This window comes from Ochlerotatus camptorhynchus, unplaced genomic scaffold (assembly GCF_037179485.1).
Source record: "Ochlerotatus camptorhynchus isolate MF236.1 unplaced genomic scaffold, CSIRO-AGI_Acam_v1.1 ptg000434l, whole genome shotgun sequence".
In the NCBI taxonomy this organism is placed as follows: domain Eukaryota; kingdom Metazoa; phylum Arthropoda; class Insecta; order Diptera; family Culicidae; genus Ochlerotatus; species Ochlerotatus camptorhynchus.
The window spans coordinates 3,843,894-3,866,464 of NW_027040920.1; the positions used below are offsets into that span (position 1 = coordinate 3,843,894).

Genomic DNA, 22,571 nt, shown 5'->3' on the forward strand with positions numbered 1-22,571 from the left:
GTTCGCCAAAGAACTAAAATTGTTCAAATTTTTGGAAGCACCAGCCAGAAAGTGAGACGCCAGGTAATTTTTTTCAAAATAATAGCAGTTTTTTTTTAATTTACGTGCTGCAAATATTTTAAACATTTTTAACTATTATGTACATTTGTTAATTGGGTGGGGATTGCTAGAATTTTGAGAAATACAAAATTTAAAATCTCAAAAATAAGCTGAAATTATATTATTTTGAACAATTTTACCGGGTGTCACTTTCCGGAAGGTGCTTCCAAAAATTTAATATTTTGTAATCGTAAAATTGAACATATTTGCAGTTCTTTGGCGTTCGTTTCAGCGCCAAACGTTTAAGTTAACAAAGTTACATCATACCAAAGTTGACCATTTTGTATGAAAATCGGCATGCGCTGCTATTTTATCGAACACAATTGTATATCCTAATTTATGAATATTGCGTTGCATAAAAAACTGCATCCCCAACGTCACACCAGAATTGAATATAAGAATTTTGAATCTAATTTTAATACCAAAAAAAAAAACCAAACATGCAATCTAAAACTAAATTACTGCATTAGGTATTTGTGCCAAACTTATGGTTGAAAAAATCTTCAGGTTAATCTGTAAAAAGTGATCAACTTGCCCCTGTTGTACGGTATTTTGGAGTTTTCCTTAGAATTCACTTTTAGTTCTCCTTAAAAATACCTTAAAAAGTCACCTCAAATTTACTTGGCAGTTTTAGTCAGAACTATCTTTAAAATCTCTATAGAATTGCCTTGGAATACCTCACAGAATTTCTGGGCCAGTTCCACGCCAATTGGCAAAATATATTTTTTTAAATGTCTCGATCTTCCCCCTTTTTTTCTTTCTTTGATTTGTTTTCTGTCGATCTTGTTTTCCGTACCGAGTGCCAATGATACCGACTCCAGGGAGGCAGCTCCCACTCCTGGAGCCTACCCTACCTACGGCTTTGCACAGAAAATCCCGACGACGCTGACTGGGGTTGAACCCAGGTCATTTGGCTCGAGTTTCTCCGATTTTCATAAAACTTTGCATAATTCTAGATAGTGCTGGAATTAGGGCAATGACTTCTATCGATGATTTCTAGGAATTCAAGGCACGCTCACGCAAACCAACATAACCGTCGGTAAGAGAAGTCTTCCCCTACCTGTTGGTGTTCTTGATTTACGTTGGCAAGCCTTAACCTTCGTTAAATAATAAAAAAAAATCATTGTTTGTAAAACCTGTTTCGCCCTTATTCCAGCTATATCTAAAATTGCTTGTTATGGGCACCCGAGCAAAGTTGGAGATCAAATTGAAATCAAAATTTGCTGTTATGATGTAACTTTTTTTGAATACTCCAGTTGATCTCATTTTGGTTGACTTAACGGTTAACACAGCAAAAATGAGAGCAAAATTTTACACTGTTGAATCAAACGGAAAACTAATCTTGCTTTCAATGAAATCAATTTGATTACTGATTTTGCATTCATAATGTTTAACTAAATACGGGCGTGGCGTAAATGGTTAGTATCCATGCTTCTCACGCTGAAAGAGTTGAGCTCAAATCTACCCCGACCAAGTCATGAATGACCTAATATGTGTTAAATAAAACAAATAAACAATAATCGTTAGTTCAACGACAGATAAACTTTTAAACAAGATGTTAACAGCAAAACTTCACGTTAAGTTGCTTTCATTTAAAAAGTTTTGACTGCATAATAAAAGCACAATATGATATCAGACTTCTGTCGCGGCAATCGAATACAAAATTAGTTTTCATTATGATAGGAACTGCAAACTTTAATATCGATTTACTTTCATTTTGTTAACCAAATTTGCTCGGGCAATCATGCACATTTTTGTAAAAAATCAGCTATTTTGAATCCGGTTTTTTTTTTTTTTTTACAAAATAGCGTTTTTGACATTTTTCAATAAATTTTGATCGAAATGACATCAGAGATAAAGTTTTAGAGAAAAGTAAAGTCTTTTTGGGAAAAATATACACGGTAGTTCGTTTCTTTTTTGTTATTTTGAATAAAAGTTAAAAAAAAGTTATAAAACTCAAATATCTCAATAAGTATACCATCAATTTTTAAAGCTTTGTCTCAAACGTCTAAACGAGCTAATTGGATTTAATTTTCCTAAATATTCATCCTTTGATATTTTTCTCTGAATTCGTTTGAAGTTATTTCTAGAGATTCTTGGAAATTCCTATCATGTTCATTAATTAAATTTCATATGCATTTATACTTTTCCAACGCCCTTTATTTATTTTAAATTTGGTCTCTTGGAATTTATTCTACGATCGTTGAAAATTCATGTTCGTTCCAGATTCTTGGACATTTCTCCAGGTTTGATTTAATTGAGTCCGAGTTTTTTTTCTTTTGCCTTTTTACAACTGCGTCCATTATTTAGGATCACATATCCTCTCACAATTAAGGTGTGATAGACATTTGATGACATTGCACGCAGTCCCAATCAGGCACAACGCGTCTTATAAAGTCTAATACCATTTTGGGATTGCTTTGCCAAACTTCAAAGAGTTCTAATATCCCTTTTCAAAATATTGACATTCTTTGATTGAACAGTGCTCCACAGCTGCAGAGTATATGTTCAGCAGTTTCGTTTTCCAATTGACAAAACCGCCATTTACTAGACGGTTGGTTGGTTGGTTGTCTTTATTAAGGAGATTTTCAACAATTCACTAGACGGAATTTTTCCTATTTTATTTAAGTGATATCTGCTAGGGCAGTGACCAGTCATCAGACCAGTTATTACCCGAAGATCTCTTTTACTAAGATTAAGCAAAATCCGGGCTTTTGCTGCACTTGGTCTTATAAATCTTTTCGCCTGTCTGGATACATCTGTGGCGTTCCAGTTGGATTCTACTAAGGACGTTTCCCAACTTTTTAGTTCCAATCCTTATTTTTTTCCCTTTATTTTTGTGATTTATAGCCGTAGGCTAGTTCATCACATTCCAATCCTTATAGTACACTCAGGAACCCTACAAAATGGTACCGGACCGATGAAGTTCGATGCAGAAGCTCGTCTTGCTAGACTGTCGGCATTTTCATTTCCTTTAATGGGCTGGGCACCCAGTATCATATGACTTCGTTACTTACGGCCAATTGTTTTAAGGGAAGAATACATTCCCACACTAGCTTCGATCGACATGTGAGCGCATTAAGAGCAGCTTGGCCATCCGAGAATATATAGATCTTGGCAAACCTGTATTTTCTTGTTAGACAGGTGTTTGCACATTCTACGATTGCTTGAATTTCTGCTTGAAATACTGTGGGACTATGTCTTATTGGTATAATTTTACTGACTCCAGAGCCAAAGACCCCAGCTCCAGTATCTTCACCCATCTTCGAGCCGTTGGTGTAAAATACAATAGATCCTGGATGTATGTTTGGCCCACCAGACTCCCATGTATGGCGTTTGGTTTAACCACTTTGAAGGGAACATCGTAGTTTGGCTTTGTTACCAGTCCGAGGATTCAAAAAACAATTTAACTTTAAAATCTGTACAAATTATCCATGTAGAACAGCCTTAAAAACGCAATTCAAGCCTAACAATTCATGTTGTTACTGACGATAAACTCACTCCAGAATTATTGTGTTTAAGAGTAAGAGTAAAAAATGAGCAAGATAAAGTTTATTATATATTTAGCCATTCCATAGCAAAACGATATAGTGGTTCTCATAATTTCGTAAAAATTGGTAGTTTTGTTCCTCAGCGCAAAATATTAGACTTGTATTTTTATTTTGTCATTTCCATTTTAAGGCGGTCCAAAAAATCAATCTTTTACATAAATGATTTTTTTTTTAAATTCATATCTTTTGAACCACTGAGATTTCAAAAAATCAAATTAGGGGAAATGGATGTAATATCGGCCTAAATGCCCCTAATTTGGGCCCATACATTAATTCAGGAATCGACTAAATTTTCAAAGGCGACCAAAAATATCCATGAATACCGTCCAATGACGATTTCATCTACATAAAATTTATAAATAGCAGATTTTTATCGATGGGCCCAATCTTAGATCCATATGCCAACATTAGAGCCCCTATGAAATGAAAGGTAATTAAAACACTTTTTTTAGAAAAGCATAGAGATATTAAATAATTGGGATTTTGTATTGAAAAACATTGATTATGAAATATTTCAAAATTTCTGCGAAGGTTAGTGTACTTCAATATATTCTATTATTAAGATTTGCTTGATAAAGGTATTTGGAAATTCCGTGAGAATTCCAGGATTTTTCTACGTAAATAAAATTTTCTAAAGATTCCAAGTTTTCCATGATTTTCAGGTAGTAGACATCATGGTTTCCCTTGGTAATTCTCTTCTGAATGAGATAATGCCTTGATTTTCTTGGATATTCTCTTTATATTCATTCATTAAAGCTGTGAAACTTTGTTTTTTCCTTGATTTGTTTTCCGTCGATCTTTTTTCCATGCTGAGCACCAATGCTACCGACGCCAAGTAGGCAGCTCCTACACCTGGACCCTACCGATCGACCCATCAACTCATGAACCGGGGACCAACGGATTTACTTCGGATTTACCACGGATTTAGGCGTGATCAGAGATGATATGCCTCAGAACATCCCGGCGGCGCCGACCGGGATTGAACCCAGGCCTGCTGAGAGGAACTGTGAAACTTGTACAAGTCCCTTAGTTTAAAAAATGGAGATCTATTAGAATATTTACAGGGTGAGTAGTCATTCATGTCGGCTTGCAAGTTCGTTTTGAATTTTCATTCGTTTGAGACTCGTGGTAATCATGAACGCAAAAAGGGAACTCGTGATAAGCTGCTCCAGCGGCACGGTGATTGTGAAATTCTGTTTTCGGACGAGAAAATATTCCTGCTACATGATCACCTCAATCAGCAAAATGCTCGTGTATAAGCAGCATATCTAACATGTTCTTGATTCGTAATATACTTTTATAACTGATAAAATGTCCTTCAATTGAAAAATGGCGTAACGCCATAATGTCCTTAAAACGCTACAACTGCCTGAAGTCCCTCAAATTACCTTGCAAACGCCAAAATGACCAGAATCGTCAACATGACTTTGAAATCGCCAAAATGCCTGAAAAATTATAAAAAGGGGAAAATTACCTTAAATGCCAAACCGGTCTCAAAACCTGACAATAATCTTTGTAAAACTAAAATGGCTTTAAAAGCACTTAAAAATGCCAAAACATTTTTTTAAACGCCAAAAAAGGCCATACAACCGTAAAATAGCAAAAACGGAAGACGTTTTTGATGAACGTCATATGATGGTGGCCGGCTGTGCCTTGAAAAGTATGGATTTCTTCTTCTTCCAAGCGAGCTTTCGCCTGCTCTCAACCGATGCATGAATGTGTCTATTGTGCGACTAGCACAATGTTGCTCTAAGCCCAGGGATGTCGAAAAAAAATCCAACCCCTGATTGGCGGATTTGATCCCTTCGGAATTAGTTCGCATCGAACCCGGTTGAATTGCGGTTGTCCTACAGAAGTCTTGTTTGCATTTGCAGAATAGGATAAAAAAAAATCCGACATATTGAGATAAACCCAAAGCTGGTACTTACCGTGGTAGTGGTGTGTGGTGTGTAGGTCGCATACGCCGGTTGCGCCGCCAGCGGGGCCGAGTACCGGTAGGTCGCCTGCTGTGTCGGTGCGTAGCCGTAGCCTGCGGTTCCTCTGTAGGGGCCACCGGGGATTCCGCCGGCTGGACTAGTCATAGCGGGTCGCTGGGAACCCTTTAGTGTGGCCTGCGAGGGCGGTGGTGCTCCAGGGTAGGCGCTCCGAGGCGCTGCTGTCGTGCTGCCCTGTTATAAGGTGAGAGAGAGAAAATACAGAGAGAAATGGTTAGAAACTCAACTCACAACCAACACATTCTCGCACAATTGGAAAATAGATTAACCCAAATATGTTAGGCAGGCAGGCAGAACCGTTTTTTCTCGAATGATTTTTAGTTTTTGTTTTATTTAGTTTGGTTTATTGCGCAACTTTTGTCCACTGGTGCGGAACGACAGCCAAGTTATTTGATTTTAATTTTAATTGTTTTTCACTCCGCTTTTGCCGGCGGTCGCTGGTGGGGTTCTAACCAGTAGACTGTCCAGCCAACAAACTACAATAATGGTGCATCGAATGGTGTGAAGTGCAAATAAATCTTGTTTTTTTTTTCATTCGTGCGCCTGATGAATGCAGCGGTACCACCTAATTCCTAACGTTTTAAAATTGATTTGGACCAATATTGTTGATTTGGGAACCAGTTTTCGGAATCCAATCAATTTCACAAAATTTTAAGCTCCAAGTAATCCTTGACTTCTTCAACCCAAAGCTGTAATTAGCTGCAAGCATTTCCTGGGGTCACACACACACATACACTCGAAGTACGTAAATCATCGTCACATTTACGAGCCGTAGCCATTGGTGGTGGCTTCTGGACAACAACAAAAAGTCTGCCAAATTCACAATGACCGCATCGCCCTCACACCACAGCTTCAAATAATAATTTTTGTTTTACGGATAACACAGGAAACGAATTTCCGCCATTGTGTCAAGTGTGCTACAACAATTGTTGGCTGGGGTAGGTAGCACCAAATTTATGGCCCTCTCACGCTGCTGCAACTCACGGAGGTTGGTTTTGGATTCACCACCGAGTGTGCCACCAGAAACATTTCATGAGGATTTTGACTTTTTTTTTTTTTCGTCGTTGGTTGGATGCAGTGAAGGAAATATGGAAGGTGGTGGTGGAAAGGGGAGATGCAATGTCCGACTCCCGTTTTCCAGCTTCACAAGTGGTGGTTAGCGGATGAGTGCGCTTTTGCGCAATTCCACTTTTATGAGTGTTTTGGAAGTACGAGAATGGTTTCAATAATGGTTTGGGAAATTAGTGGGTTTTTGGCCGGGAGAATGGTCCCGTGGAACTTGCGAGCTAGCCTGTGGGAGCTTTATGGAACCGAAGAGAACAGAGATCGATTATGGCGATTTGTGAAACCGGAAGAGTGCTTGTGATGGAGCACGGATGAAGGCGCGATTAAATCAAAAATTGCATTCTTCAAGAAAGGCGATTTAATTCGATGATTTCTAAGAATTCATAGGATTTTGGAAATGTCATGCGATTTGAAGTCGTTTGACAAGCCTCTACTAGTGTTCCATGCTGCTTCTCTGAGACAATATATTGAGTATAGCTGATAAAGATTGAAACAAATAACAGGTTCAAGAAGGCATGCTTGGCATACACAGTTTTTGTCACGAACTGCTCATTTGCTAATAACTTTGCACACAAATGACAAAACATAGTTCTGTTTGAAGCAGTCGATAGAATAGAGTTTAAGCTTTTTATAGATACGTAAAGAAAAGTAGATTTTAGTTCAAGTAATACACTGTATTTGTTTTTGCGTTGTAAAAATGAAGTGAGAAATGCTCGCTGCACATCTAGGACTTAAAGTATAAAAATTTATTGGTGTTGATTCAAATGTTAAGATTTACCTACTTTTTGCATATCTATAGTAAACTATTATCCTAATCTATCAATTACTTTAAAGAAAAACAAATTTCAACAACTGAGTGAAAAGTTATTAACAAATGAGTAGTTGGTGTGTACAACTGTGCATGCCAAGCATGCAAGAAGGTGAATTTGATAAAAAATATTCATATAGGGGAATTTACGTATTCTCGTCAATCTGAGCAGAGTCCGACCTTCTATTAGCTATTTTTCAGCGTCACACACATATTTGACGGGTTTGTTTATTGACATTTATCTGCTGCTTGCTGTTCTATCAATTGAACACGTTTTTACAACGCTCCAAACTTCTCAGGTGAGTGTGACTATTGTCGGCAGTCTCTTTTTCTTCTGCACCATTTCCATTTGAAGTGCGTGTTAACCAGCTGTTCTACTATCGGCAACTCGAAATCAGCCGTATTTTGTGGAGTGTATATTTCATTTAAAGAAAAATCTGGCATAACAGGATTGCTAAGTCGTAAAAATGTAATCAAATTGAAGTTGAAAGGGTAAGAAATCTGTTGAATACATTCAGCGAAGAGTTTTGATGGGAAAATACAGTGAAATTAACGTTTCAATTTCGGTTGCCGAAAACAGTCAATGGGTGCCGAAACCATAATTTACCCTGCTCAAATATTATTAAATGGGTGAAGGCCATTAGGTCAAATACCAATAAAGCCGATTAAACGGGTCATTAGGCCAAATCTACAAAAGTGAAAAATTTAACTTAAAGAATTAGTTGGAACCATTTTCAGAACCAAGCCCAAGCAACATTGCAAGTTTTATCAAGGTTTTATAGCATTCTACAAGTCTAAATCATGGTCTACAGAACCTTCATAAAACCAGAAATGTTATTTGGGTGGTGAACAGCAAATCTAGATTAGCAATTTCCCGGAATTTTGTAGATTTTCCCGATTGTACTTTATACATTTAAATAAATCATAAAACCGAATGTGATTGAAGTTTAATGCGCCATTACTAAAAAACAATATCAAAATTTATCTATATTTTAACTAACATGAAAATTCGTTTTGCAGGATTTTTTTCGAATGTTCTCAATAATATCCTTTAGAATCATTTCCCTTCACAGAGTTCGTTTCAGAATTCATCTATAATAAATTTGAAAGCTCGAGCTTCTCACAGGGAGTCACTTGATTTTATCTATAACAATCCAGAAATTCTCTGCAGAACACTCCAAAAATTCATGGAATTCATCAGCTTCTGTTCGAATTTCCAGTGATTCGTCTAAAAATTTACTGAAGCCTCCTGACTACTTTTAAAATTCGATTTATTTCTCCCATGATTCACCTGAAAATTGTCTTGTTGGATCGCACCATCGGTACCGGGCTCTGCCAAGTTTATTGTAGAAGACGACTCAAGTTATTTCCAATTACCTTCGAGAAGTAATGAATTTTGCAAGACGGTCTCCATTGAGCAGCGCATACACGAAAGCAAAAGGGATGGCAAAACCCCCACGATCATCATCGATCTAATGTACTACGATCCTTACCCTACCTTACCAATCAGGCTAAGGCCTTGTTGTCCTCTGCTGTCCGAAGAAGTCGTCTCCACTCTACTCGATCCATGGCCACACTACGCCAGCCTCGTAGTCTGCGAAGGGTCCGCAGGTCGCCTTCTACTTGGTCGATCACCCTTGCCCGCAGCACGCCTCTTCTTCTTGTTCCTGTTGGGTCGCTTTCTAGAACCATTTTCACTGGGTCGTCGTGCGGCATTCTTACGACGTGCCCAGCACACCGTAGTCGCCCAATTTTTGCAATGTGGACGATGGATGGCAGCAGCTGGTGCAATTCGTGGTTCATTCGCCTCCTCCACGTTCCGTCATCCATCTGCAGTCCACCGTAGATGGTACGCAACACCTTCCGTTTGAAAACACCGTTGGTCCTCCACGAGCATAGTCCAAGTCTCGTGGCCGTAGAAGACCACCGGTCTAATCAGCGTCTTGTAGACAGTCAACTTCGTGCGGCGGAGAATTTTATTCGACCGGAGCGTCCTCTGGAGTCCAAAGTAGACACGATTCCCTGCCATAATGTGTCTTTGAATTTCTCTACTGGTATCATTTTCAACGGTCACCAGTGAGCCCAAATACACGAACTCATCGACCACCTCGATTTCGTCACCGTCAATCTGAACTCGGGGTGGGAGGCTAACATTGTCTTCCCTAGTACCTCTTCCTTTCATGTATTTTGTCTTTGATGCGTTGATGGCAAGTCCAATCCGCCTAGCTTAGCCTTCAGTCTGATGTACGTTTCCGCCGTCGTCTCAAAGTTCCGTGCCATGATGTCAATGTCATCGGCGAAGACAAGAATCTGGATGGACTTCCTGAAGTTCATGCCACTCGTGTCTATCCCAGCTCTTCTGATCACACCTTCTAACGCGATGTTGAATAGCAGGCACGAAAGTCCCTCACCTTGCAGTAACTCCCTTCGAGATTCAAAGGGACTCGAGAGTGTCCCCGATACTCGAACAACGCACATCACTCGATCCATCGTCGCCTTGACCAATCGTGTCAGTTTACCCGGAAATCCGTACTGGTGCATAATCTGTCATAGCTGATCTCAATCGATTGTGCCGTATGTGGATTTCAAATCGATGAACAAATGATGTGTGGACACGTTGTATTCGCGGCATTTCTGCAGAACCTGCCAAATCGCGAAAACTTGGTCCATGGTAGCGCGGGCACCCATGAATCCCGCCTGGTATTGCCCCACGAACTCTCTTGCAAATTGAGAGTACCTTGTAGGCGGCGCTCAGCAGTGTGATCGCGCGGTAGTTGCAGCAATCCAACTTGTCGCCCTTTTTGTAGATTGGGCATACGACACCTTCCATCCACTCCTGCGGTAATATCTCCTCCTCCCAAATCTTGGAAATTACCCAGTGCAGCGCTCTAGCCAGTGCTTCAACACCGTATTTTAATAGCTCACTACGATCCAACAGTCTTTGAATTCTGCTCAGAATTATCTCTTATATCCTCGGAATGGTCATAGCATTCTTCTGGGATTGTCTTTCCAAAACTGGACACCCTTGGTATTTTTCGCGGAACTCCCTGGAACTCTCTTTAGAAATCACTTCAAATTACACAGGACAAAAGGACTTTCTGTGACAGTTTGAACTTTTTTAAGGGTCTACTGAGTCATAGTCTAGAATATAATTTTGCGCTCAACATCATGATTTTAAAATCCCGCTTACTTTATGGAGGTTGTACTGCCCTAAAAGCGTGCATGAGATCAGTGAGCTTGTCCACGAAGGTGCTGCGCATTCTAAAAGACACTGCATAAGCATAAGAATGTCACGGAAATGATAATGTCACATGCTTAGTTTAGCAGTAAATGACCAATCGTTGAATTTCTCACACAATGCTATCTTTTAAATTTCCTCAGAATTAGTGTTTCCGACCCGTGATTTCCCGGGAAATTTACCAAAAATAACATTTCCCGATTCCCGGGAGTCTGGTTTGGTTCCTCGGGAAATTGATAGTTTTTTTTTAGAAAAGCCATGCTCAATATAATTTGCCCTAAACAATAGATCACATCACCCAGGAAATCATTTCTGGGAAATTTGTTATGTGTTTTTGTGGGAAAGTAAAAAAAAACAACTTCCGTATGATTTTGTTAGATGCTTCTGCGAAAAGTTGAAAGAAATATCCGGACGAAACAGAAATAAACTTCTGAAGAAACTTATGGTGGAAATTGGTGAAAATTCCGATTAACGAACTTCCGTGATAGGCCTGAATAAGGTTCCGGGAAAAGACGAACCAAAATAAATCGCGTAGACTTCCGAAGGAAGACAGAAATTCATTTCAGCATAAGGCAAGCATTCTTTTTGAGGATGTCGGGAGAAACTTCCGTGGGGAATTGAAAGAAACTTTCGAAAGATGTCTGAAAACATTTCTGAGCGAAAAACTTCTGAGGAAAATTGTAAATCACTTTCAGGGAAAGCCAGAAAAACTACTTAAAGGAATTGAGAAAACAATTCCAGGCGAAGTCGCAAAAATTTTCCGAGGAATGTGGAAAAAACTCAGTTACAACTTCCAGCGAACCTTCAGTTTTAGGTTCAAACGTATTTTCGAGGAAGTTTGGAGAAGCTTCCTCATGAATTTGAAAAAGAAAATCTACGAGAATCAAAAAATAAAGCTTCCTAAAGTTGGAAAAGCTTACTGAGGAAGAAGGAAACTGGAAAAAAAAAATAATATGAGATAAAGCAGACAAAGCTTCTGGAAAATGTCGGAAAAGCTTTCTACATAATCCAGAAGAGTTTTGAGTGACAGCCTGTCAAAAAAAAAAAATCGTGGGGAAGTCAGAAGAAGCTACCGTAAGAAATCCAGAAGACTGACACATGCCCAAATGAATTCTGGAAGATGTCGGGAGAAACTTCGGGAAAAAATCGGGAGAATCTTCCAGGGGAAATCGGTTGAAAATTTTGGAAGAAGTTCAAAGAAACTAGCGAGTAAAAAACCTGTGGTGAAGTCTGACCCTTCTTACTAAGAAAAGTTGCACCAAGAATGCTCATATGCTTGGATTTCATAGATGAATTCCTAAAACTTGGCCTGAAGTGAACAGCGTGGCCCTGGGCACTTCAAATGACTATCATTGAACTGGATTTTGAATTCTCATTGCAGGTGTGATGTGATGGGTTTTATTCGCTTTACGGATTTAGTCTCATAGCCCATACAAACCGGATCATGTTCCGGTCATATCTCCGGAACCAGTTGACCTGTTCCAAAAATATTTGTTCCAAAAATAGCGTTTGGTAGTTGTTGTGCACAATTCGGTTCAGTAGTTGTCGAGAAACACGACAGTTCCCTAAATCCTTGTATATCTCCGGACCTCTCTTCAGTAAACCGATTCTATAAGTATGGGATCATGAAACCTTTCATTTGGTGGATGTTGTGTCCAATTCGGTTCAGTGGCTGCCGAGAAATACAACTTAGTTCCCAAAATTCATATTTTTCGGATCTTTTCCTGTCCACATCTCCAGAACTAATTGACCGGTTTAATGGTACCATGATACCTTTCATTTGGTGGTAGTTGCGCCCACTTAGGTTCAGTGGTTGCCAAGAAACACGTCTTGAACACAGACACACACCTATCTAGAAGTTTTTTTTTCCTTGAAAAAATCTTTAGGAGGATCCATCCAAAAAATATTACCAGTCATTAGATGCATCTTTAACGTTATCTAAAGTATGAAGATCAAACTGGCCAATTGCATCAACTTAGTCGCGATACAACAACCCGCTACTAATCTACGAATCCTCCCAGCTCCCCCAGCTATGGCTTCGCAGAAATGTTTCAATAGCAAAACCAAAAACAGAATCACGCGGAAGCCGCAACATTGTTTCAAACTTTCCCAACATTGAACACCGAAACACAAACAGACATCGGTAATCATCATCACCACCACCACAATCAACAACAACAACAACAACAAAAGCGGCAGGCAGCTGGCCGGCAGAGTTGAAAGGTTGCGGCGAGTTCACCAACCGCAACCAGAGCAGCAACAAAGTTGAGCTCGTAATAAATTCCTCCCATGATGCAGCCGGTGCTCCGACTTTTCCAAACATCCGCCGCGCTCCCGCCCGTCGCCATCAGCCATCAGCAGTGCGGCGGCACCTCGTTTACCGGAGCTTTTGTTGACACGACACCCAATTTCCGGAGGGCTGTTTGCCAATTTTCCTAATGTTTTGTGTGAATAGGTTTAGGTGAGAGCGAAGCGGGGAAAAAATATATGGGTGGGCGGCGCTTTCTATTCCAAGCGACTCGAAACGGATCTGTTGTGATTCCTAAAGGCACTGAGCGAGATCACGGAATGCGATCTCCGTAGAAAGTTGATAAAAGTTTTCTCAGGATGCAAAAGCTTGAATGAAGTCGGGAATCTGAAGATTACATCAATCTGATATGGAAAGTTTTGCAATTTCAGGAAAACAACAAATCAATTTTAAGATATTTGATGTGCCATTTATATTCTGTTGATCACCAAAAGTCGTCCGCGGCAACGAAAAAGACTTTGTAAAAGGAAGCAAAAGAAGACACTTACGATTTTTTTTAGGTATCAAAGGAAAATTTTCTCGAGTCGTAAATTGTTTTCTCCGGTGTCCCATACTTTCTTTTCTCGTTTCGCAAACAAACGAGCGAGAGAGGTTAGGCTAAAGCCGAAGTAAACAAGTAAGAATAAGCCGTCCGTCAGGTGTGGTACCACGTCGTGTTCCACCGAATTTGTCACATTCTTCGGGGGGTGTTTTAGAACTATAGAGAGAGCAAAGCAAAGCCCTTTTCCGGAAGGAGATTTGTTTGGAAAAATCCAACTTTGTCATCGTCGTTGCTCGGGTGTGCAAAAATGTGGTGATGATGATGAAAGAGGTTTTTGGTCAAAGGTCACAGCTTAAGGCAATTTCAGTTTCGGGCAAAGTAAGGATTATCAAGGCGAACACAACAATCTGATAAGGTGGAAAATTAATTTCTTCGTTCGTAATTAGGTAAGGAAGGCAGGAGTTATAATAGGGAAAGGGAATACGGAGGTGGACGGTTAACAGTGGATTGCGGAAAAATGGTCTCTAAAGCTGTATTTACTTCTTGGACCAAATAACGAATCGATCGGAGTCGACCTTCTTCGATTAGCATGACATTTTACATAATTTTTTGATATAGGATTAACGTTTTTCAATTAATTGTAACACGAAAACATCACTTCTGATGAGACAAAGTTGCAGAGAAAAATAGATTCATTATATGAAAAATATAAACGATAAAATTTGTATGGAAATTTTGAAATACAAAAAAGTGTTACAAACTTGAAACCCTGCGCTTTATTCAGAGAACGTATAGGGCGTCGTTGTACTAATTTGAATGGACGATTGTTTACGCGGAGGAAGGGAGGTCTAAAACATTGTTTTTACTATTTTGGCGTTTATAATATTATAGTATTTTTAAGACGGGCATCTTTTAGATAATTTTGAGACAGCGTCTCAAGATGGCCTGGAAATTTAAGTTGTTTAAGTGTTTTCTTTAACCATTTAATCGTTTTCAAGGTCATTTGGTGTGTGCTTTAAGCTATTATATCAGCCATTCCATAGCAAAACGATATAGTGGTTCTCAAATTTCGTCAAAAATGGTAGTTTAGTTCCTTATCCTATCCTATTCCTTATGATTAGTGTGACCATTTCAATGCATTTTTTTCAAAGATACATAACTTTTGAACCACTGGGTCCAAAGATCAAGATATTAAATGAAAGAAAATTAAAAATACAACATAGCAACTGCCCGGTAACGTGGGTAGATCACCTTTTCGTGGTACGTTACGGGATGTAAGATCTACCACCGATTTCTGGTCCTGACTACTTCAAACTAGGGGAAAAGGATTTTTCAGTAATCAAAGGAACACATCTTAGTCCTTGTTACTTTTTATGCCTTGTTGATAGTGACAATTATCCACCGAGGATGATCTTGAAACAATTCCTAATCTTCTATTCGTTATTCCCTAGTTTGAAGTCATTAAGACTAGGGTTCTGATGCATGCTAATTATCGGTGTCATTGCTTAATTTTGTTGCTAAGGAATCCAATTTTGACTGACAAAGGAACGCGCCTTTGAATGGTGTTTCGACACTCCGAAGGGTATAAATAGCGGGACCTTTCAATTAAATACTATTTAAAAAATTACTGGCCGCAGTGGTGTTAGGTCCCGAACAGAGAAAAAAATTTGAATCGAAAAACATTGTAGGGGAAATGGATGTAATGTCAGCCTAAATGCCCCTAATTTGGGCCCATACAGCAATCGACTAAATTTTCAATAGCAACCAAAAATATCCATTAGTAACGTCCCAATAACGCGTTCATCTAGATAAATTGATAAATAGCAGATTTTTGACGCTGGGCCCAATCTTAGATCCATAGGCCAGCATTAGAGCCATTTACCATATTTGTTTTTTATGGTTTTTATGGGCCCATACAGCAATCGACTAAATTTTCAATAGTAACCAAAAATATCCATTAGTAACGTCCCAATAACGCGTTCATCTTGATAAATAGCAGATTTTTAGCGATGGGCCCAATCTTAGAGCCGTAGGCCAACATTAGAGACATTTCCTCTATATAACTATACATTATGACAGCTTTTGATGTGTTTCCAGATAACTTTATATCGATGGTGCTGTTTAAGGCGAGTTGTGTATCTTCTGCGTTTTGTAGCCTAATTTTGGCATTTTTTGCCTCAGGTAATTTCAACGATTAATTTGATTATTTTTGCGATTTTAGACCATTTTGACAACTGCATGACATTTCATTTAGGGTTTATACTGTCGGAGTTTTGGGACTTTCAACGGTTTGCAGATTTGAAAAATTATTCGGCTACAGAATAGCAATTCTCAAAGTTCCATGTGAGTGTTCACTCGGCTGTCGACAGAAGCACACCACTCTCAATGTGTGTCACGCAATGGTCTGTTTACTCGGAAGCAACCATTGTGTGGTCCTCTTCATTGTTCTTCATCAGCAGTTCGTTCAGTCGATGCGTCGTCGACTTTGGAAAGTAATGGTTTCATGATGAATGTGTGAGTGCTGACCACGTTTTGCGTCCATTGCTGCAATGGAAGCGCTCTGACCTCCGTTGGCGAATCTATCATACAATGAAACCACTGGAAACGGCTCCCGTTCTGGTGGAGGAGGCTTATTAGATAGCGGAAGATAAAATGTTTATTGTGTTGTACTTTTTGACTATAGTTTAAAGATGTATTGAATAGTGAACAAGAATCCTCGACTCTGTAAAGTTAATTCGGTTGAGACTTATCAAATAAATCAATTAACAAATTAAGTTCCAAGTGTAAAATAGGCTTTTGAAGTGGAAAGTGATAAATTGTGTTTTGAAAATCTCTTAAAAGAAGAAACATGCTCATGATTGTGGCACAAATGAAAATTTAGAAATTTCTGTGGCAAGGTCACTTTTTTTAAGATTATTGAGAATGAGGCATGATAATTATTCTAATAGGGATAAGTCTTGAGAAATTCTGTGATAAATTTCACGAAAATTGGACTAAAACTACAAGGCAATTTCAAGAAGAATTTTAAGAAAATTGTTGGGAGAGTTAAAGGTGGATTCTAAGTTAGTTTTGAAGACCATCTTATCGCGACTGTAAAGAGCGTTCTAGAGGATTCAAAAAACCAAATTTGATAACAAAAAAAAAAATCAGGGACGAGATCAGAGAACTACACGTCTGAGGAGGCCTCGTTTGACGCCTTCTCACTCTTTTCCAGAAACAACCCAAGCTACGGCTGTAAATCTCTTAAATGTTAATCAATCCATCAAAGTGAATTATGAGGGCTGAGTTGCTTGATAATGCCGATAATAATTCCAAGCGAATCGAATTCTAATGTTAAAGATTCATGAAAATTAAGAGTGTAATTTCTTGGAATTTCCGGGAGGACTTCAAAGAAATTCTCAGGAGAATACAAAGGTAGTTCTGAATAGTAGTCCAGGGGAATTATGAAGAGACTTCCAAGAGATTTCCAATAAGAATGTCAGGGGGAGATTTGTAAGGAAATTACGAAGATAATTTCAAGGAAATTCTAAGAGAAACCCCAAGGAATTTTGGAGAAGAACTTCCATGGATTTTTAAGAAGTTCTTAGCGGTGCCGGTAGTGTAATGGTAAGCGTGATTACATCTCACCTCAGCAAGCCTAGGTTCAATCCCAGTCGGAGCTGCCGGGATGTTCTGAGGCATAACAGCTCTTATCATGCCTTCCTTCGGAAGGGAAGTTAAGCCGTTGGTCCCCGGTTCATGAGTTGATGGGTCGATAGGTAGGGAGCTGCCTCTCTGGCGTCGGTAGCATTGGTGCTCAGCACGGAAAACAAAATCGACGGAAAACAAATCAAGGAAAAAAAAAAGAAATTCTTGAAATCTGAGGCCAATTCCAATGCAATTTTGGGATTTTTTTTGGCAATTTTGCCATTCGCTGCTCATTAGATTTTGGGCAATGGTGGAGCCAACTTGTTTCGACAATTTCAAGCTCTCTTTCTTCAAATCCAGTTCATTTTTCAGCACTGTTGCGAACACCCCTCGTCGATGAGCACACATCCAAATCAACCGTGCTGTACCAACAGATTGGTCGACAGTTGACAGAAGCAGATCATGGGAAAAACAAAGGGTAACATAACATATAGAAGTCATCGAGAGGACCAAACTGATGTGATAAAATTTCGAAAAATGCTTTCTAAATGTATAAGCTAAATTATTCTCTTATTGAAGTGCTAATTAACATGAAATTTATTATTCTAGAAATTATCTGCATCTCCTTCGCTTGGCTTATCGTTAATCATTGTAAACACACTGTAAATTTGTTAGCTAAAGTTAATTATTCGAATAATTTATACATTGATTAAATTTTGGATTTCTAAAGTCCAGTAGAAATAGATTCAATTCCGGTTTAAAAGAAAACGATAGTAAATTACAAACCGTAAGTCAAAAACATTGAAAGTTAAAGATTGTATACTAAATCACGTGAACTTTTAGGAAAACTTAACGCAACACATATTCAATTCGTTCAAAATTTCGGAGCTGACCTTTCTATTCGTTGCATAAGTAACAAACACCGTAGGGGTTTTGCGAAGTTTGGCCTTGAAGTTCCGGCGTGTTCGATGGGTTAATTAAAGTTAGAGTTACATTGTTGTTTTTGAACCAGTCTAATACTGGTTGGGCGTAATGGGAAGATGCCAAATCCGGCCAAAACAGCGCCTGGCTTCCGTAGGACTTCAGGAAGGGCAGGAGGTCCATCTGGAGGCATTCATCCTTGCAAAATTTTCCCGTTAATAGTGCCAGATGTGGTGAAGGGCTGACTCATTTGACCCATCCACAGATCCACAGACAAGGGAAGTTACAAATGAATGACTGTGTCTCATTTTTTTCGAATACAATTTTAAAATAATTCTGAGGATTTTTTAAGAGAATACCAAGCTCTCTAAATTCTAAAGAATATACCAAGGGAATCATGAGAGACAATTCAACGGAATGTTTAAGGGAATAGAGAGAAAATTATACAAATTCTTGTGAATATGATTGAAAATACGAGGATTTATTGAGGAGTGAATTCAAGAGTCAAATTGCGACAGCTATGGATGAATTTTGTTTTTTCTTGATTTGTTTTCCGTCGATCTTGTTTTCTGTGTTGAGCACCAATAGTATCGACGCCAGGGAGGCAGCTCCCACACCTGGACCCTACCTATCGACCCATCAACTCATGAACCGGGGACCAACGGTATTTACTTCCCTTCTGAGGGAAGGCGTGATCAAAGATGTTATGCCTCAGAACATCCCGGCGGCGCCAACTGGGATTGAACCCAGGCCTGCTGGGGTGAGAGGCAATCACGCTTACTACTACACCACCGGCGCCGTTTATGGATGAAATGTCAAAAGAATACCGGAGCGAAACTTAAGAGAATTGCAAGGGGCAAGACAACTTTGAAAATAACATTAAATGTTTGTAAATATCAACGAAAACTCAAAATATCAACTATTTTTTTAAACTAATAAATTATTTTTAATGATACTTTTGTTTGAAGTCTAAGTCAAGCAAAAAAATATCAAAACATATTTTGATATATTTAGCCAAGGTGTCCCGCCCCCTGAGTTATTATGATGAATCCCGAAAGTAACTCTGAAAGATTTTTGGGATGACTCTAGTCAAAATCTTAAAACAATTTCAAAGACATCATGTGAAGAAATTAAAAAAAAAATATCTACTTAATTCAGACACTGATACTTCAAAAAAAAAAATTTGAGATGTAATGCGTACAACCAGATTTAAAGATCCCAGTCTATGCCAGTTTAACCGAACAGAATCTGGTCTATAAAGGTATAAAATATATATTTTATATTATTCCGGTTCAGTGACCACCCTGTGAATAGAAATTGTTTAAAAATTCTTGGACACCTCGAAACAAGAAAAGTTAGCTCTATCTATTCTATAACACAATAAATTTTAATCGAATTTGTCACATGACAGATTAATGATTAAGAACTGAATTGAGAAATTGTATTAGAAGCCATAAGTTTACAAATGAAATCTAGGGAAAAATCTGAATGTTAACACTATCTATCTGTAATAAAATAAATCTTACGAGTCTATGACATTTTTTCGAGACTTGTGACATATAAAAATCTTGGTGATGTTAGATTGATGAAAAATACAAAATTCAATGTTTTTCATCTTTGAGAACTGAGAAAATAACTGAGAAAAATACTCATGGTGGCTTTTGAAAAATATCCAAGATTCCAGATTTTTCCTTATAGTCCTAACCCAAGCAACACATAAGTTTTATATTTTTTGTATGACTGGTTTCGCTTGTAAAGAAGTTTACTCAACATAATTCCATTAATATATGTTACTTGGGAAACAAAACCTCTCATGAACCCTGAGGATTAGGACGTCCGGAGATGAATTCTAAGGGATATCTGTGGAGAATCGAATTCCTTAGTGATTCTGAGGAGAATTTTATGGGAATCGCAAGGAGAATCACAGGTGAATTTCAAGGTGAATTCCAATAAATCTGATCAGGGTTCAAAAAGAATTTAAAAGGCACTTTTAAGATAATTCAATGGGAATACTGAGGAAGATTCAGAAAAGAACTTCAAATGAACTCTGTAGAAAATATCAAAAGAATCATATGTTGAATATAATTCAAAAAAATTAGGATATTTTGAAAGAAGTTCCAAGAAAATACAAAAGCGAAATCCAAGATATTTCTGAGGAAAATTCCGAAGGATTTGAGGAGAGTTTAGAGTTCAAAGGAATCTAATTCCCATAAAAGTTGTAAAAGAATTTTAGAAAGGATTCCAATGATATGCTTAGGAGAGTTTTAAGGAAATTCCTAAGAAAATTTCACGTTTATTAGGAATAAATTTCCAAGGGAAGTTTATGGTAAGCTTAAGGAAAATTCTGTGATATACTGAAAATGTAATATTTGTTGAAACAAATCATCGGTGAAATAATCCTGTAAATCTAAATAAATTAAAGATGCAAACTTTTTTCCCGGTTCTCCCATCGAATTCCCAGTTACTTTTCAAATTCTCAGATATTTCCCGATTTTTCAGGTTTTCCAGTTTTTCTGACCACCCTGTACTGTAACTAGACTTACGGAATAAGGGTAACATTATAACTGATGTGATAAAATATCGAAAAATGCTTTCTAAATGCATTTGCTAAATTATTCTCTTATTGAAGTGCTAATTTACATTAATCATTGTAAACAAACGGTAAATTTGTTAGCTAAAGTTAATTATTCGAATAATTTATAAATTGATTAAATTCAGGATTTCCAAAGTCTAGTGGAAATAGATTCTATTCCGGGTTGAAACAAAACGATACTAAATTACAAAACGTAAGTCAAAAACGTTGTATACTAAATCACATGAATTTTCAGGAAACGTAAACGCAATACATTTTCAATTCGTTCAAAGTTTCGAAGCTGACCGGATCAACAAACACCGTAGGAGTTTTGCGAAGTTTTGTCTTGAGGTTCCGGCGGGTTAGGTGGGTTATAGTTAGAGTTACATTATTGTTGTTTTTGAGCCAGTCTAATACTGGTTGGGCGTAATGGCAAGATGCCAAATCCGGCCAAAACAGCGTCTGGCTTCCGTAGGACTTCAGGAAGGGGAGGAGGCCCATCTGGAGGCATTCATCCTTGTAAATTTGCCCGTTAATGGTGCCAAATGTGCCAGAAGGGCTGACTCATTTGACACCATCCACAGATCCACAGACAAGGAATTTTTGGCTAATTTTGACAGCTTCTTCTTCAGCTTTTTTTTATTTCAAATTTTCCAAACGACTTCCAGAGATTATTTGACCTAATCTGGAAGATCTACCATCCTGATAAACTTTCACAAATCCAGAGAACTCAACTGCAAACGCGGTAAAACTTAAAAAGAAAAGTACAAACAATGTCAAGGCATCAGAGTACACCGATGGCAAATCTACAACGGTGTCCATCTAACAATCTATATCCCAGCTGATCTATCTAGTGAGCTAGAAACAAACATAGCACTCATTTCGTAATGAAATCTTCAATAAATTTTCAGAATGACATTAGCAGAAGTGGTATTAACGGTTCATTTCAATCTTCAGCCTGTGCCAATTACGTTCCATGTTCAGCTGTGTAGCGCATCTTCATCCATGGAACAAAACTAAATTACCGGACTTTGCTCTCGAGCCAAATTGAATCCGGTCGCTAGAGAACGTGCTTTGAACTGGAAATTCCCCAGAGCTCGTCCGATGCCGGTGATGACTCCAGTTCCAACGACAGTGTATTAATTTCACTGATCAAATTTAATCCGGGAAATATTAACTCTTCTTCCGTCTATGACCATTTTCTCTAAACCCCCCCCCGATGCTTCCTGCCATGCTAGGGGCACTACTTGATCTTTTAATCGAGTACTGCCAATCAAGTCGGTCCTTTCTTCGTCATTCAAGCGCGGTTTATCCGAAAAATGAAATGAAAAAAAAAAACTCGACTCGAAGTCATCTTCGCAATTCCGTCCAAAGAAGCCATCCGGAATGTTTAAGCATACGCACGTACACAGGATGTTGGCAAGAATTGAAAATTGCGCTCCCGCTGCCACCCCCGCCGGTTTCCCTTAGCAAGTCACTACTGCTGTCGTGTCGGTGTTCGTTGAATTCAAGCTAAATTGCTCGTGTGCTATTTGGATATTCCTTGTTAGACCGGTTTCCTTCGGAATGGAATTCTCAAGCTTCCCAAATTACTCCGAACCAGTCTGGCGGTACACGAACACCACCACCAGCACCACCATCACCATCACCAGCGACGTCAAGATTAATCTTTCTCAAATACCGGCACAAGTTGGTTCGCAATTTAGAAAATCCATTGAAAAGGCTATGGAAGGCGCCACTCACCACCTTCGGTCGTACTCCGGTACTTTTTTTTCCGCACGGTTACCATGGTAGAATTCCAAGCCAACCAGGAAGCCATCCAGTCAGCCAGCAGACCTGAGTGCGAATAAATGTCCCGCTAAATGCACTTTGTGTGACTGGAAAGCGGGATGATATTGACTAATGGC

General features: G+C 38.6%; 1 protein-coding gene across 9 annotated transcripts in view; it reads right to left on the minus strand.

Annotated features, from left to right (window-relative positions):
- Window positions 1–22,571, minus strand: part of shep (alan shepard) — a 584,228-nt gene that overhangs the window by 199,859 nt on the left and 361,798 nt on the right. For all 9 annotated transcript variants that reach the window (XM_065234643.1, XM_065234647.1, XM_065234646.1 and 6 more), the window contains exon 2: window positions 5,579–5,818. In XM_065234643.1, coding sequence (XP_065090715.1) covers window positions 5,579–5,818 — 240 coding nt within the window. The remainder of the gene's footprint in view (window positions 1–5,578; window positions 5,819–22,571) is intronic.